General features: G+C 30.1%; 2 protein-coding genes across 2 annotated transcripts; one reads left to right on the top strand and one right to left on the bottom strand.

Annotated features, from left to right (window-relative positions):
• Positions 1–11,847: 11,847 nt before the first annotated feature.
• On the bottom strand, positions 11,848–12,468 carry LOC148237764 (uncharacterized). Its single transcript, XM_088181367.1, has one exon. It carries the CDS (start codon positions 12,466–12,468, stop codon positions 11,848–11,850), a length of 621 nt encoding a protein of 206 aa, XP_088037493.1.
• A 1,434-nt stretch (positions 12,469–13,902) lies between these two features.
• Positions 13,903–17,203, top strand: Orc3 (origin recognition complex subunit 3). Its single transcript, XM_088205242.1, has 12 exons — positions 13,903–14,060; positions 14,120–14,278; positions 14,342–14,520; positions 14,590–14,695; positions 14,758–14,987; positions 15,049–15,196; positions 15,261–15,386; positions 15,520–15,834; positions 15,896–16,249; positions 16,317–16,553; positions 16,616–16,815; positions 16,944–17,203. The coding sequence occupies exons 1-12, from the start codon at positions 14,034–14,036 to the stop codon at positions 17,038–17,040; spliced, it is 2,178 nt and encodes a 725-aa protein (XP_088061368.1). The 5' UTR covers positions 13,903–14,033; the 3' UTR covers positions 17,041–17,203.
• The last annotated feature ends 2,248 nt before the right edge of the window (positions 17,204–19,451 follow it).

Raw genomic sequence — 19,451 nt, 5'->3', positions numbered from 1 at the left:
CAGGTGGAAACTAGTTAGAATTGTATTAAATTATATTAGGTACATATTGCGACAGACTATGATGGGCGAGATGTTTTCTCCGAACAGTGGTGGAGAAACTGGCGCAGGGATGTTGTCGGTGGAAGATCCTCAGAGGCATTGTAAGTGATATGTCAGCGACAGTATAGCGGAGGTTGATCCCTCTCTGCTACGGTGCTTATATTGTGGAGTCCTTCTCTTGATATGAGCGTCCTTGATATGTTGTCCGTGGACGGGCGGACATCTTTTCTAGTGTCTTCCGGAGTCTGCCAGGTGACTGCTTGTGACTGCTCTCTCCTTATTGGAGTCCAGGCTTAAATATTCAGGGCTGCACAACTTGTTGACCAATAAAAATTATGCAACGATTATTCAGCCAATCATTGCACTCGCTTCTTAGAACGATGAAATAAGTATACGACTTTAGAAAGTGATATTTGCTTGATTGATATATCAGAGGTGAATTGCATAACGGGAATATTGTAACCCTACGGTGATATATTGTTTCCCGTGACTATTTCCAAACAAATAAATATTCATTAAATGCAACGGAGAACCCTTGAGTGTTATTTATAGGAGAACCCTTTAGTTCTAGTCATAACGAGAGCCTTTTTGTGATCGTGCTAATGTCTAGTTGATCGTTATTAATGAATAATTATTTTTGGTCACAGTAATTACACGAGTTTCAAGAATAAGGTCTCCCACAAAAGATAGCTATGTGGTCCCCACACTACCACTTCTCTTCCCACTTAAAATAAACAAGAGTTTAGCTGAACTCATACCAAACGAAAACACGCCGAATTGACCGAAATAAATTAAAACACACAACACGATATTCATCCGGGAAATTAAAAAAATCTAGGTAAACCTAATCTGGGAAGATCGATCGAAATTAAAATTATTTAATAATCACTAATTCTGACCTCCCAGACACAATAGAAATTAAAAAACAATAATATCTATATGAGATCAAATTCCATATGAAATTAGTGATTATTAAATAATTTTAGTTCCAATCGATCTTCACAGATTATATTTTTCTAGATTAACTTAATCTCACGAATGAATATCGTGAAAAATAATTAAAATTAAATCGATCTATGTCGTGTATAGTGACATTTATTGATTGTAAGTTGTAATACTAGTTTATACTTAATGAAAGGAATGTCAATAACTTACAAACTTTAATTTCAGACTTATGTTTCACTACTTACTTTTAGTGTTTACCCTGTTGTAATGCATTGGACTAGTCTGTCATGTTGCAACGGAAGATTTATATTAAATAAAATATACATAAATTATATACATGCAGTTTTCAACCATATTAATATATAAAAAGAAATTATCTATGTATTTCATTTAAAAGTAAATGCTTATTATATATGTATATAAAAAGGTTAATGATCAAAACTATTGATTAATTTTATTATTAACTTCGCAACTAAATGCTTTAAATTGTGTCAAGTCAATACTACAATATTATCTACAAGATTTATATTTTTACTACCTCATCAAAAACACATCAAAGTCTAACTATAATATATTGATAATTGACTATTGATTAAAATATTTTATCTATGCATCAATGAAATCATTTTCAATAAAATTGCATTCTCATAATAATATTACAAATTTATTAGTCAAACTATTTACTGTACTATCGCTCTATGTAATAAATTATAGAATGCTAGTTAAATTATCTGTTTTAAGCAGCGACCGTGATCTTCTTTGATTTTAAAACACATGTGCAAGTTAATTGGAACATCCGATAAAGGCCAAGGTTAAAACTGCGTAAAACCAGTTTTTCTATGTGTATCGTTGGATGTTAATTGACTTAATAATTTCGTGTACATATATGTATATAAAATGTTTCACTATGAGAATCGCACAAAGTCGCAGTACTCGGTTGGGTCAGACGGCGACCTCCTGACATTTTCTCGGGAATTTGACGGTGAAAGTTATATCCCAACACGTCGACGTTCGCAAAACTGAACGCAAACGATTGGGATTAATATTCCAATCTAATAAATCTAACGATGCAATGATTAGCTCGATTTTTTTCATCACATAATGCATAAGAGTCGAATTGTTCGCGAGTTGCATCAGATCTTGCGACCCATCAATACACACAGCCTCAATTTTTAAACTATCAATCATAACCAGAAGACGTTACGTATCGTCGTTAGTAGAATCGAAAGCGTTCAAGTTTAATTTTCGCGTGTTAAAATCTCAAATGTCACGATGCTCTAACTAGCCGTAACTCTTTGATTGCTTGTGTGTTTTAATTTGTTTTTTTTTTAATGAAACACCAAATAATATCATTGATGTACATCATATTGGTATAAATAATTTGATTGCAGCCTTGTCCTCGTTCGCGCATCGATTTATAATTAATAGAGTATTAATTTGGAGTTAAATTATCGCTAATGCACGTAATATATGTATGCATACGGCAGAAACATCACGTTAAATGTGCCAAAGAAATAATTATTACCTCATCATTTGGTTAGTGACCAATGACATGTTTGATAATTACATATGTACAATGATATTACTAACACAAAAATCGTATATTGATTATTATATTTCATAATAATATTACTTGTTTAGTATTAGTTAATTAAAAATGTTTTATTATAAATACGAACTAGAAAGAATCTCAAAAATTCTTTAAGAAATGCTTCTAGGGCACGTCATTTTTAGGTCAAATTTTTAACACTGGGTTTCGTGTTTAATATTTCAAGATAAATCATATATTTTTTAATTAAATTAATTCTCATTAAATTAATTCTGAAGCAGTGTTTCCAAATCGTCTATATGACAAATATTTTGCATTATTTTTTTTTAAATTCAAATACTTCATTCAAAAATAACAGTCATTGAAGTACGTAGAACATCTCTTTCAGAAATATTCATTAGTAAAAAAAAGTAGCAATATTTCAGTTTCACTCCTATTTTTTACATTTTAAGATACGCCTACATAGTCGATATGATTTTTATTATTATTTTTTTAAAGTCTTTTTATAACAATATTACGAGTGAGAATCGTATAAAGCTCATCTAAACCAAATGTCGCCCAATAGAAGAACGCAAAAAACAATTATCCCTTATCAGAAATCAAAAATCCAGGTTTTTTTCCAGAATTTTTGACTTCTGATTGAAATCGTCGATTATATCTTAGTCGGAATTTTTGGCTGTATACCAAAGTTAAATCCCGTATGTCTAGATCGTTTTTAGTATTGTTTTTATAGATTAATGCTCGGCCAAGTAGCCAATAGAGCCAAAGTTTAGGCCTAGTTATTCTCGTTTAGCCCAGATAGTCTGTTTAGGTGCATCAATAGATATTTTATCGAGTCTCTTAAGGTAGTGTCTGATCATTCAGCCTAACTAGTGGGCAGGTTCTTCTTTTCATTGGGAAAGTTATTTGTCAATTTTAAGTCAATGCTTAATCTTGTTTACGTTTTTAAGTCATTGTGAAGAAGCTGCAAATGTGGCAGTAATGGTGTCTTTAGACGTTGAAATATCTGCGGTATACAATAAGTACAGAGTTGGTCCCATGACACTGCTCTGTGGAGCCCCTGCGTCTATCTCGCGGAGCGATCATAATTTTTCTTGATTATTGAAAAAGTAATCTTTCTTTGAGGTACGGCTTATGAATAGTAGGAGTGTGGACCTTATCGAATGCCTGAAAATATTTTTTTTCATCAAAATTTGTATTGATTATTTGATTGACTCAATGAACTTGTTCGACTGTGGTGCGACAGTGGTGACTAAAACCGAATTGATGTTCCAGAATTAGCTTATGTTCACTTAAGATTTGTTCCAGTATTTTTAAGACAAATTTTTCGAATACTTTTTATAATATCGGCAGAAAATTAATGGGTTTATATTTTCATTTTTAGGGGGCATTCGGATTTGTTAATGAGAATAATTTAAGCAACTCTTCGTCACGAACCTTTTGGCTGAATTAAGAAGTTTTATAGGACCCCAGAGATTGAGTCATAACCAGGAACTATTTTCATTTTTTTCTTCGTCTCGATAATATTTTTTAATATAATACAAATGAAAGTTATATGAGTTTTTAAACGACCTTCGTCTTTTTTACCATATTTTTTTTGTTGCTGTAATACGCTAAACTAAATTAATTACTTTTTTTACATATAAACCTTTTTTTTATAAATTAGGACACAACAATAAATATAATATACAATACATCTCTACTGCACTTAGCAAATGCAACTGAAAACAATAGATTAATCATTAAAAATAATCGGTATTCTCAAATATGCACATTTTTAAAACTCCTTTTTAATACACATAATATTTTAAGTTTTTAATAGGTAAAAATTTAGTCCTTGCTAATGTATTTCAAACCTATTTTTACAGCAGGATATATAGTTAGTATAGGTATACAAATTAAATAGTTAAATATGTATACACTGATTCGGCGATAATGAGCCAATTAAATATTTTATTAAACGCTGCCTACTGACTGTTATTTCTGAACAGACGACTACTTTTTGATAAAATGTGACAATCAGTGTGGAAAACTCATCAAAATAAAATGTTGATATTTATTGATAATTGTGTAATGAGCTTAGTGGATATTTAGTTGTGAAAAAATTACTTTTATTTTACTTTTAAAAAATGCAAAGGTACATTTAACTGCGCTTTTTTTAGACATTTGACTGGCTTTTAACCGGCATTCTACTCACTAAAGATTTTGTTTTTTTAAGAAACATAATCGAATAATATTTTTTTTTTAATAAATTATTAATTAGAAAAATTGACAAACTTTATTTTAACAGAAACACAAATTTGAAAAAACTTAACTGCGTTTTTCAATTTTTTTCCAAAATCTAATTTTTAGTATTTTTGCCACACCAAAATTAAGCAAACGTTAGAGGAATCAGTGGTGAAATATTGCTATCCCTATATATTAATTTTCATATCATTCTAAAAATATTAAAAACTAAATCTTTTCTAGATATTTTTAATTTGATTAAAAATGACAAAGATAGCAAACACTGTTACCAAAATACTTATAAGACGAATCAAATTTAAAACACAATGAAGCTGTATTGAAGGCTTATGAAAAATATATTAACAATGGTGAAGCATTGAAAATCATTACTTCTACAATTGCTATTTAATACATTTAAAAACTATATACATAAAGCATAATTATGCTACTGATGATGCTCCTGTAATGAAAAAAAATCGTGGCTATTTAAAATTAATTAAGGATTACAAACCTGGAATATTGCTTATGTATTGTATTTGTTATTCACAAAAAAAAATATAGCGACACAATATCATCGTACTTTAATGACAAATTTGAACACCTCTTTAAAAATGCTGTGAAGATGAAAACTCTGACCTTATAAGACTATTGCTTTAAACCGAGATGAGATTGCCACGGGGGAATTGCTTGAGAAGATTCATGATTCACTATACTATTTGTAAACGACAAACCTGAAATGAAACTCTTACGAACAGTCGATGGTCAAGCATTTATAAAGTATTTGACATAGTATATGTCTATATTCGAAAAACTGAATATGTTAAATAAGCAACTTCAAGAAGAATATATTCTTTATGATAAATAATTGCCTACATTGCAATTACATTGTCAAAATAATGTTTCATTAAAAAACTTGAATAACTTATTGACTATATATGCTGTTGTACTTGCTATTGTGAATAGCATGAGCAAAATGGTGTGTGATCTACATGTTTTTTGTAATAGACATCAATCTCAAGGATCACATTAATGAGTTTCATATATATCTTATAATATATAATGTATATTTATTAATTAATGTCAAGTTTTGCCCGTGTTTCATTTATATTATGATAGTTTTTGGGGTTTTTTTAATTTCGTTGAAAATTATGCAAAAAAGAGGCTCTGATGGGAACACTGTTCTAAAATATATTTAAATTTTTAATTAGTGTTTATTACATGGCATACATATTTCTAATGACTTTCTCGATCTTAAACTACATAATTAATAAAATATAATATCCATGACGAAACCAATCAACCTAATTAAAAATGTATGAAAAATGTAAAATTGTTTCGAAATAAACACTCATTAATCATACATGTTTTTTTCTTTTTATTACAACTTCGAGTGTCTTCTTAAGTTTATTTTGTATGATTTTTTATATATACATCTCTTCACTAATTTAATTAAAGGTCAATATTCAAATTAACGTACACATTCTTGACGTTTCCCCAGTGTGTGATATTTATTGACCGGAATACCATTTTGACCAATGAGGCATTAATATCTCGCAAGGTCAACTGGTGATCATCCCATTCGCCCACTAGTTTACATAACTGTGGGCACACACATAAGCACAATGTGGCTGGTTTTCGCTTTTTAGCCATAGTTTGGTAGCTCGGATAATTCCTAAAATAGAAAATTGTTAAGAGGCGGCTTTAATCATATGCTTAATGAGCTCACGCCTAGCCCTTTGACACCATTAGCTGCAATATAATAAATTAAAGATAATATTTCTATTTTATTAATGATTATACGATAATAAAATAATTTGGTCCAAGGACGAAGGAATCAATTTTTAAATGAGTAATATCAGAAATATTTTTATTTATAAATGTGAAGTGTGTATTCAATTTCGAAATAAAATGCTAGTAGATTTTTGCTATGCTATATATTTTTATATTATACTGAAAGAAAAAATAATAAATTTTGACTACGCCATCAGAGATATTACATTTTCAAGATAAGAGAAGTCGTAAATAAAAATATATTGCTATAAAAGAAAATAAGTTTTAGCAAAATGTAGACCTATTGGCTCGGAATCCACACTGATATTCTCCCAGTATTTCATTGGCATATTTTTCTAGCCTTCTATATATGATTTTTTATTGTAGTATATATATTTTAATGTATTTTTTTAATTAATAAAATGTTCTGTTTAATTATAAAAAAATACTTCAATTGCGACATCATCGACAGATCAAAATCCTTACAGTATAATTCCTAATGTTTAATTTGTATATGTATATCGTATCGATTTTATGGATCTAACTTATGATAGTGTGTCTTGATCACCTTTGTATCATTAAATCTGCAAATAGCAGTTCGACAATATAGCAAACATATCAACAAACCACAAAGCATATAGATATTTCTTAAAAGCAAAATAAATATATTGTAGATGAGAATCACTATCACTTAATATGTTTTGCATAGATGGTGAACAATGTTTATGTTAGGTCAGCAAATGATACTTTGCAAATAGAAAATCAATTAAATAAAGTTCTTAAAATATTCTATAAATATATTCCATGTATCCAATAATATGCAAAAATATAGAAATAAAAGAGTTAGAATTTTTTATTACTAAAACTTTTCATGCTAAACAAATTCACCTTAGATATACTTTAACATATATATATATATATTTGAAATATTTTACACAGAAAAAAATATATTTAATAAACAATACTATACTACCGATACTTCTACAAAAACAAATAACGGTATTGAAAAATAATCCAAAATACTGGAATTAAAATCTTAATTTACAATGAATTGTTTTTAATGGCAGATTAAATTATCTATTTTGGTGTGCGTAAGAGAGACAGAAAATCAGACGATTTCATTAATAAAAAACGGTGAGTATAAAAGGAGCATATGTAAAAATATTTAGTATATGCTGACTGGTTCAACGGCTGAAGAAAAAATAACTTATATAATCCATTTACTATCTCAAAAGATAAATAATCTTAAAAAATATAATATTTATTTATAAATTTTAGATATATATAAATAAATGTGTATACATATATACATTTTATAGACACCGAATTATTGCGATATTAAATCGGTGCGCATAAAAACAGATTGCGTCAGAGCCAACGCATTTGTCAGCTTCTCAAGCTATATGTGCTTATAATATTATAAATGTGTCGATTAGCTTAAGTCAATTGTTAAACTACACTAATTTAACATATATATTTAATATCAATACAGCTTGCTTTTCAATATATAAAATGTATATATGTAATGAAAAGCAATAATAAAGCCGCTATATTCGTACATTCGTATATAAAGTAATGTTTTGTTCCAGCAAGTTTAAGTCTAATCTTGAAATCGAAAAGATATAAGTATTGTTTTGTGTATCAAGATAGTAACAGACACGCTTATAATTTTTAACAAACTTACTATGAAGTTAAAATATACTATTACATCATTGTTTCATTTTTCGCATATTTCCAAAAAATTATAATACACAGTGACGTTATATGAATACATAAAAAAGTAATAAAAAATTTGCAAAACTTGATTCAACAAATATGGTACTTTACATAACGCCATTTCTTTTCGATTCGCAACTGGATGCTTCGGATTCAAGGTCAACGATTAATTCAAAAGAAAATATAGCGTCGATAAAACGACGAAACCTCTTCAGTTTAAGTGTGAAGAATTTATGACGCACTTTTATGTTAATGTTCACTCTTGCTTTCGATTTTGACCGTAAAAAAACCTGACATTTTCTTTAAATTGATCTATTGATAGATTGAAGACGAGCAGACCTTGGCGTTCGGCTCCCACAGTGTTGTTCGTTCTTTTTTCGTTCATCTCAAAGGATGCAATTTTTTATTCTTCTCAAAAAATCAAGCAAGCAATTAGGTTACAACATGGCTTTGTTTTAAAACGGAGAGTTATAGTCGTTTTATTTCCAAAAAGGCGCATTATCACTTTCTGGGTTCGACATAATTGAGTTTCAAAACAATCCGGTTTTGTGTTGTATTCATAAAGGTAACATCTTCACTCAAACGAGAAAACTTGATGGTACCTTTTGCCCTTGATGTGACTAAAAAGGCGAAGAAGAAAAATATCTTATGTAAATTCATTGTAAATTTTAATTTAACGACTCTTGCAACAAGTCGTAAAATTTTGTTTTTAAAGTATTTTTAATATTTAAATGAAGTATTTACCAAAAATGATTTAATTAATTTGTGAATGTATTTATTTATTTTAATTATTCAAAAAAAAATAAAAAAAATTTTTTTTATCTTAAACTGCCATCTATTGAAAATCTGTAAAAGTATTAATATCTGTGTTTTAGTTATTGCAACATATTTTTTTATTACTATCTGATATTTTATCTTTTATAATATTTTTTATTAGTAAATGTAATTTTAAACATTGATTGTTTTGACACTGAATTCGTGAATTCTCGTCTGCATGTTGTAACGTGTCATACAATATTTAGCAAAAAATTTATATGAATTTTCTTTCTAGTTCTAAGATCGTAATTTATCACAGTTTACTGTTGTTGTGACAGAGATGGCAGTGTGCATTTATTTAAATATTAATAAACTATTTACTTATTTGGCTAATACTTGGACCCATCTAATAAGACTCTATGAGCAGTAGTTGCGACATCGCAACATTTGTATCATTATAATATTACTTAGGTTTACTTTATATGTTTAGTGCGAAATATACAATGAGACGTACAGTTGTGCGGATTATAATCATAAGTGGGCTCATTATCACGTCCGTGCAGTGCTTAAGCCAGTAATTCAAGGACGACCGAGCGGGAGTTCTTACTTGGCTCGAGTCAAACATCTCTTGGCCATAACAACATGACGAAAATAAATCAGAACAAGTATTTCTCACAAAAACATAATTAACCCTTAGACCGCCGACCGGTAAATTGTTAATTACTCGCTGTACGCCATGCGTTTTTAGCGATATAATTTTTTGGCTACTTACTCTGTTTAACACATCATTACAGCCAAAATACTCAATTTTTATATTTTAAAATTATATATGTATGATTAACATGGTTTAAACATTCTAATTATATCAATAAACAAACATTTTTAGTCGTATTGTTGGAAATATGGAGTGAACAAAACTAAATCTATTCGTTGGGCCGCGAGTTGGCTCGCGTACACACACCTACACACACATGAACGCGCGCGGCACTATACAAGCGAACGACAAGCAGGGTCATGCTCACACTGAGACAATTTTAATATATAAATCTGCAACGCATTTTTTCTTCGTCTGACCTACATCCTGTTATAAAAATTTACAAATCGACAACATTTCTTTGATGCATACAAAATCACATATATCGTACACAAAAATAACCCTAATAACCAAACCGTTTGTTTTTGATCAATGGTGTTTGCAATTGGTTGTTGTTGAAGGTTGTCATATTTCTTTATATATAAAAATAATAAATAATAAAACTTGATAGCAAGATACGATGTTACATTTAACTATATATAATTATATGTATAATTTATAATATATACATATTCTTCTTCTTATTCTTCCACGGCACTACAACCGATAATCGGTTTTGGCATTTCCACCTAATTTCTTGTAGGGCTTCTAGATATATCTTGAGTTTTAGTATTTCTTCCGATATTGTTTGCATTTTTCCTGGTTGTAATATTGCACATTCCAGCTTCCAAAATTGAAGTCCAATCGTTTATCTAGATTTCGATCGTCTAGGTCAGTGGTCGGCAAACTTATTAGCCAAAGAGCCAAATATGTACATTACAACGATTAAAAAAAAATTGAGAGCCAAATCTATTTATTAATTTAGCAAACCTTTATTATACTTTTCCAAATCAACACAAAGACGTTCGAATTTAGAGCTCCATATTTTCTTGTTTTTTTAAATCTGGTGCGAATGCCCGTGGATATTTGTGCCAGAGCCGCACTTAAGGGACCAAAGAGCCGCATGCGGCTCCGGAGCCGCACTTTGCCGACCTCTGGTCTAGGTCATTATGAATCGGGGCGGATTTATTATTTCTTTGTGATTTTTTCATAACTATTTGGATTTATCCACGTTGGTTGGTTTGCTTCATGATAGAAACCCTCTTCCTTTATCCGGGCTTGGGACCGGCAAGAGTGTAACATATCTACACTCCAGGCGGAATATGTAATATATATTACACACACACACACACATATATATATGAAGCGGTCGTGGGTTACGCTTCTGTTTTGTAGTTATCGGCAGTCCGGTTGACGATCTGTGCTAGGACGTTTGTACAGCGAACTGTACAAAGTGGCCCTTATGAAATCGTCCGGTACGCTCTTGACACGTGTTGACTGGGATCCTTCGACAGTCGTCGATATTAAACCTCGAGCGCGTGTCCTGGAGATGGTTGCTCGAACAGGAGGCGAGGTGTAGAATCCGTGTAGTCCAGTGAGTGTTGCAGTGTCAGAAGTCCTGAGTAGAATGTGTAAAGTGAGCTTTTGGCCCCGCCTTATATTCCCGGTCGGGTGCGTTAAGGTATCCCCACTCCTCGCGTTGCTTGCGGCTGCGGGAATGCGGCGTCATTGTACGACGCCGCTTAGTTCGGGCGCGCGGCTCAGCGGGACTTCACTTTTGCGTATGATGCGTCCCGGACGGTCGTCTCGGGATCGCCATAGTACTCCCCCTCTTAGCAATTTACAGTTGCGAAATTCAACCAAGAGGAGAAATTATGGCTCGTTCTAATTGATGTGGTCTTCGTGCGCAGCGTGGGTCGGCGCAGATGAAGCAGAACCAGATGGTTGATGATTGTGTGGACGTATGTACAGCGAACTGTACAAAGTGGCCCTTACGAAACTCTCAGCTAACGAAAAAGTAGGGGTTCGGGGTCCGTTTGTCACTTGCGCATGACATGGTCCTCCAATGGTGTCCTAATGTGCATAGTTCTACCTTAAAATATAAATAATATTATTACTGTAATAAAAAAAATATATTTCAAGATACTGCCTGCGTCGTTATCTGTATTTGTGTAGAGCTCGTCTGTCGTTTTGTGAAGCTGTTGCTGGATGCTCAGTCTTTCAAGCGATTTGGGAATTTCACTGTTCTTCCGCATCTTGTCTGTTTGATAACGCGTTCAGGCGGCTTCTCGTCCCGTGGAGTAGAATCCGCTGGTATTTCTTGAATAGGCGCCGTATCTTGATCCGTTGTCTGGATGTAAGCCGGTTTCAAACGGTCGATTGAAACGGTTTTCGGTTTGCCTCGAATATTCACTGTTATGCATTTGTCCGTTCTGCTAATAACAGCGAATGGTCCATCGTATGGTGGCTGTAGTGAGCCTCGTGCTGCGTCATGCCTCACGAAAACGTGAGAGGTTGTGTGCAGGTCCTTGAAGACGAAGGTAGAATGTGGTCCATGCCGCTTGGGCGATGTCGGTGTCAATTCGGCCATCCGTTGTCGTAGTCGTTCGGCATAATCAGGAGTCGGTGACGTATAATTATGCGTGCGTGGAGCCAAAAATTCTCCCGGTAATCGGAGAGGTTGTCCGAATACTAATTCGGCTGAAGTCGCTTTTAGATCCTCTCGCCAAGCTGCGCGGATTCCCATCAAGACTGCGGGTAATGACTCAGTCCATTGCTCGTCTTGATGGCACATGAGGGCGGCTTTCAGCTGTCTGTGGAGCCGTTCGACCATCCCATTTGCCGCGGGATGATACGCCGTCGTCCTTATATCCCCACTCCTCGCGTTGCTTGCGGCTGCGGGAATGCGGCGTCATTGTACGACGCCGCTTAGTTCGGGCGCGCGGCTCAGCGGGACTTCACTTTTGCGTATGATGCGTCCCGGACGGTCGTCTCGGGATCGCCATATATACAATAAATAATAAACTTAACGACCATCGTGACGCATTGGGGTAACCTGTTAGGTCACGATGGTATTAATTTAATGTAAATAAATAAACACATTACAAATAAATTATAAAATAATAGAACAAGTAAAATAAAATGATGCTACGACAAGGAATCGTTTTTGTTATTATTATTATTATTTAATATTTACTAAGAGTTAATGTTAATATTTTATTAATTATATCTTATTTATATTTATTATTAAGTATTTAATAGTAATTATTATTATTATTATTTAATTATTACAAACAATAAAAACCAATCACAAAAACAGTTGACAATATTAAAACAGTCGAAATAACGTATAAATATATTCACAAGTATTTACAAATCACAATTATCATTGAAATATTGATGACATAATTTAATTTCGATTCATAAATTAAAGTATAAAAAAACGAATTTCCGCGATGCGTTTGTGCTAACCCTAAAAGTGGTCTAAATAAGCACGATCGAAACCACGCGCGAAATACAAACGACTAAAATTAAGGCGTGACTTTATAATTATATATACCACTGTTTCATCGCAAATTCTATAAATAAAATCACTGAAATCGTTTACTAGGAACTCAAACTGATTTTTAAAACATATATTGCCAACTTTTACCTTTCCGTTTCTTTAAAAAACGAAGGTTTTAACGAGCGCATCATATCATGCGCTTGGCGTTAGACAGTAGATTTAGTTGCGCATCATATCATGCGCTTGGCGTTGAAAGGATTAAAAACTAATAAGTCGAAACATAAAAAAAAACAAATAAGACTATAAAAACTAAATAGGCGATAATAAAGCAACTCACCAAACTCTACTGAATATTAAAGATTTAAATTTTAGTTCATTCAGGTTTGATATAATATAATGTGAAAGTATACTTTGAATAAAATTTACCTGCTAGCTCATTATAATAAATCCAATGTATATGCCGCCCCCAAGTAAGCGAATATGCCGCTCCTCACCCCCCCCCCTCCTCCATAATTTCGCGACTGGGTAACGGTAAATGTTATTTTCTTAAAAAATATTTTTATTAAAAGATGAATGACTTTTAATATTTTAATATTACTGATTACATAAATATAAAAAATATTGCAATTTTTTAAATAATTTAAATTAAAGCAATATTAACTTATTAAAATTATTTTTTCTTATTGTTTTGTAATATTTAAACATTTAGCTTTAATTGAATATATAATTTTATTCATATGGTCATAAAATGCAGTGTTATGTGCTATGAGATCGCTGGTCGAAAATCGAGCGCTTAAGATCATCGTTAGCTGTCAAAAGTTTTGGCGGCACACATGTTGTTTACAACTCATAAGACATAATTAAATTCATATATTTTTCGCTTTTCAAACAAAATGGACACCGTCGTTTCAGTTTCAAAGGTAAATTCTAGTATTTTAACACAACATTAAACGCATTCTAAACAAAAATATTGTATTAGGGTTGTTTTGTATACAATGGTGGCTTTAAACAAAATTCCAAGCAATATAACAAGAAAACTGCTACTAAGAAGATAACACTGTTCGAGGAACAGTATATACCAGAGGAGTGGTATGAAACTTATAAATCAATGTGGAGCGAAATCGAACACAAGATTCGGGTATATGACTTAAATTTTGTATCAATGTATTAGAGATATTTATTACATATTATTTACTCTTAGGATCTCAATTCATCGACGTATAATCAGATATTGAAGGAACTTGTCGATTTTGTAAAGAACTGTTATAACAACGAATGTTCGTCATTTTCAAATGAAATTATTCCTTGTGCTACGTTACTTATTGGAGTAAACCAACCGGATCATATCACTCAGTTTGATGTACTTAAACGTCAACTGTTGTAAGTTTACGATAAAAGCATTTTATAAATAAGCTTGAATTTAATTTTCAACTATTACTTATATTCTAGAAAATCTGTTTCTTCTCATGTTGCAATATTACATTCGCAAGATTCGTCCAATATTAAACATGTCATTGAAAGCATGGTGTCTCAGTTCATAAATGACGAGTTACATGTATGTATTATTAATATTTATAAAATGTATACGTGTGGTACTAATAATAGTGTTATTTTAAGGAGTCTGAGTTTATCTACGATGATAAAAAATTAACTGTAAAAAAATCGCAATGCAATATGGCCGTTTTAAAATCATGGTTTGAACAAACTCACGATTTAAAGAAGACTAAGATTGTAACGCCTTCAAAAAAGATTAAATCACAGAATACAAATAATCAGTTAATTGTAATTATACCGAGCTTTGAAAATTTTAACTCGGAAATACTCCAAGATCTCATATTAATATTAAGGTAATCGTTTTATAATATTATAATATTCTCATTGATTCATATTAAATTAAATATTTTTTAGCAATTACACTGCATTTTTGCCGTTTGTGTTTATTTTTGGAGTTGCTACTTCAGTGTCTGCATTGCATAAGAATTTTCCATATCACATCTCGTCCAAGCTATACATACAAATATTTCAATCTCATTCGTCACCTAATTATTTAAACAAAGTAAATATTTATTATTTTATAATGAATTAAATTACAAATAGATAAATAATTTCCTTATTTTTAGGTACTAGAAAATGTTTTCTTTACAGAAAAATGTCCTTTTCAATTGGGAGAAACGTCTTTTAAAGTATTGGTCGATATCTTTTTATTTTATGATTTTTCTGTAACTGGTCTCATACAAGGAATTAAGGTAAATATATATATATATATATATATATATATATATATATATATATATATATATATATATATATATATATATATATATATATATATATATACTTATTTGTTTATAAAAAACATTAATTTATGTTTTATTTTAGTACTGCATGATGGAACATTATTACGGTGCAAAAGTAATGACCTTATGTTGCCACAGATCGTCAATTAAACAAACTATATCATTATTAAACGACGAAGACTTAGAAGATATTCGCCATCTTCCATCATTTAGACCCTATGTCGAATTAAAAAACGCCGAAGCCAGAATTTCTTTGCTAACAGATGATATTTACCTAAAAAAAGATTTAAATAAGTCATTAAATGCTTTCCATGATTACTTAACAATGTTTCATGTTACTCTAAAAATTCTACATGTGTTTGTCAGTGAATTACCAAATTATCCATTGGGAAAAAAGGTACAGATTTTTATTTATGCTTTTTTTAGCTTTATGTGCTAATAAAAAATAATATTTTTAGGTTAGAGAGCTCTATGCGTTGTGTATATCAACATTCGTTACAAAATCTCCTGAATATGATCAATGCATCAAAATACTCAATTTTCAATCGAAAGAGGATATTATTAATATGCTCTATAAATGTATCGATATTTTCGATGATGTATTAGAAAGCAATATGACATTTGAAATGACATCAAGTAGTCCTAGAAAAGAAAAAAAACAATCTGACGTTAAAGTAATAACTTCATTGAAAGAAAATATAATTCTCCATATCAACGAAATCGAAAAAGCCGATTGGTGTGTAAAAAAGCAGACCGAAGATGTATTGCCGCTAAATGGAATTGAGAATATTGATAGACTAAAATTAAAAGAGGTTTTCTAAGTTTTTAATATTTTCAATAATTTACTTCATTGTTATATAATATGTAATTATATTTCAGAAATTTTTGGCTGCCAGTAAAAATGAAAAGCAGCTTACAGATTTCGAAATAACTAAAGTAAATCTTTGGAAGTTTTTGGCGAACGATCTATTTGAAAAATATCTGAGACCGGCTCATACTCAACCTTATAATGAATTGTTTGTTTTTAACGATATAAGCAAAATTAAAAAGAACATCATTGGTACATCAAGGGCTGTTATACATACAGCTTTGACCAATCCATCTGCTTATCTACAGGTTTGATTTTTTAATTTTTTTCTCATGCAAAAATAATTGTTATTAAAAATATATATTTTTAGTGCAACTGTTGTGTTTTAAAACGAGAAGAAACAATCTTGCCATCATTACCAGATCTTTCGATTGTGTATAAACTATATTTAGAATGTGGAAAATTGATTAATCTGTACGATTGGTTGCAAGCTTTTCTCACAATAGTTGATCCGATTGATACTGATGAGAACGACGATGAAGAAAGAAGAGACATTGATCCTAAAATACAGTATCCTTTTTACAAAATTTATTTATAAGATTGAATAATATATAAATATTATTTTTAAATTTTTGTACTGACATCTGTTTGAATTTTATGAAACAATATTATATTTTCTTTAACCATATTCTCAACAGAGCTCGCTTTACACGTGCCGTATCAGAATTACAATTTTTAGGATTCATCAAGACGTCAAAGAGGAAGACTGATCACGTGGCAAGACTAACGTGGTGATTCTAATGAATCTGCATTATTTATGTTTCTACTAATTTAATGTTTGCTAATTTATTTATCGATATTTTTTATTAGGATGAAAAATATGTAATAATTCTTTAATTATCATATAAGTATTATTATTAATTTTATTCAATTAAAATAAATATTCATTTTTCATATATACATAATTTTTTTATTATTCCATATCATTATCACATTATTAAAATAGATTAAACATTTTTATAATATTTATAGGTGTACATATGTATCGGGCTTTTTTTATACCAGAATACATCAATTAAAAGCTAGTACGTAGTTCAGTTTCGCCAAACTATATATATATATATATATATATATATATATATATATATATATATATATATATATATATATATATATATATATATATATATATATATATATATATATATATATATATATATATATATATATATATATATATATATATATATATATATATATATATATATTGTTTTTTTATTAATTTAAGAACTAAAATAATTCATATAAACCTTAATTTTTTCGTTTTGAAACACCAACTATATAAATATTTTTAACAAATATTAATAACCATAAAAAATAATGAATTCAGGTTTCCATGCGACACTAATTTTTTCTTCATACAATCCTTAACAATCGCACATTTCCTGTGTGTAAATGTGAGTTCAAAAATTTCTAAATTTATTATACACTTCAATTTAACAAGCTTTCAATAAGTAAAATATTTTTTAAAAATAACGCTTTGTGCCCAAAGTGTGGTTCAAAAAACCAACTAAATGCAAAAATCATAAACATCCTGTAAACTACTTCTAGAAGATTGTAATAATATTTTTTTTACTGATGAACAATTTAGATTTAGATTTTCACATTATGCTACTGATAAACTACATATTATTATGGGCAAGACAATAAGTTGTATACTAAAGCAAACATGCATTATAATATAACATACATACTAACTAATAAATCTAATTAAGTATTAACTATTTTTTTAAGCACTTTTAATAGTTCTGCTGAATTGGAGTATAGTAATAATGGAATAATTAAGAATCAGAAAAATTACATTTTGTAAATTTTAGTTCAGACTTACAATGTTGTCTTAAAACATACCATGCCACCGTCATGCATAAAAATTCAAACTGCTCCATGTGCTTAATTAATGACTTGACTTCTCATTCGTTTATTCGTGGAGTTCCAGAAATGCATCAGGAACCGATCCTTCATACTTAGGTAGAAAAAATCTGAAAAATATTCATATTGACAATATGTATTTTGATTATTTTTATAGTTGCTAAATAGCCAAAACTAGTACAGAAGCTATTCATTTATTCGGGTTATCGTTGAAGAGATTAGTGTCTTTTATATTTAATATTATAACAAATGATTAATAAAAATCTGCTCCAGTGATAGTTTACTTGCAATAGTGATATGCAGGTTTTGCTTCGACTATACGATGGCGAATTAGGTTTTACATTAATTGCTCTGATTTTGATCGTTAGTTTATATCATCCCTTAAAATGTATTTTATTCACTCTTTCTTTAGTAAATCATTTAAACTTCATTATAGCTTTTTTAATTTTTATTCTCCATCACTCCATATGCCGTCAATTTCACTGAAAATTTCATAGCCCGCTTGAATTGGATTAAAATTAAATTAAATTGGTATAACGAGATTCCAATGTATTCTATTAGTATATTGTTAACTATACATAATATTATATAAGCGCATTTATGACACAGTACAACTATTTGATTGCTCACTTACATTACACATAAAGTATTAAAACGATTTCTTATCTCTAGTATCATATTAATTATGTCATTATTTTAACGCCAAGAGTGTTATTAATTTAATAGCTACTGTTATTTATTTCTTTGAATATTATTAAATTTTATTTTATTAAGATAAAGAATTTGACTAATTAAAAACCACATGTGTATCGGTCATAATTTTATATTTCCTCTCCACTCTTCAACTCTCCGTCGGGTAGCAACAAAAAAAGAAATCCACGGCTCTAAAATCCGTTTCAATACGAACATGTCCAATTCAATTAGCTTTTAAAAGCGACCGAAATTGTAAACCTTTATGATTGAAGAAGCATTAATAAAAGCCATATCGCCTCAATCAAACACTATATATTTTTTTACCTTTTTCTTCCTTCTACATAATTGTAATATTTTCATATTTTATGTTTTTATTGATATAGAGGTACCTATCTCTGTATTGTGCGCGCCAGAATTTACGGACCAATATTGTTTTATGTCATTTTGGTGACGAATCGGTGAGGAAATTAAAAAAAATTATAAACATACAAAGAAACTTTACCTTTCGTCTTACCATTATATTTGACATCTTCATTTAATGTTAATTATTATTAAATAAAAGATTTTACACTTAATCATAAAAG

This window comes from Plectrocnemia conspersa, unplaced genomic scaffold, assembly GCF_051122295.1.
Source record: "Plectrocnemia conspersa isolate PC_06_02 unplaced genomic scaffold, ASM5112229v1 ptg000002l, whole genome shotgun sequence".
Taxonomy (NCBI): Eukaryota; Metazoa; Arthropoda; class Insecta; order Trichoptera; family Polycentropodidae; genus Plectrocnemia; species Plectrocnemia conspersa.
Note: the sequence above shows the minus strand (reverse complement) of the source record. Positions and strands in the feature narration are given on the sequence as shown.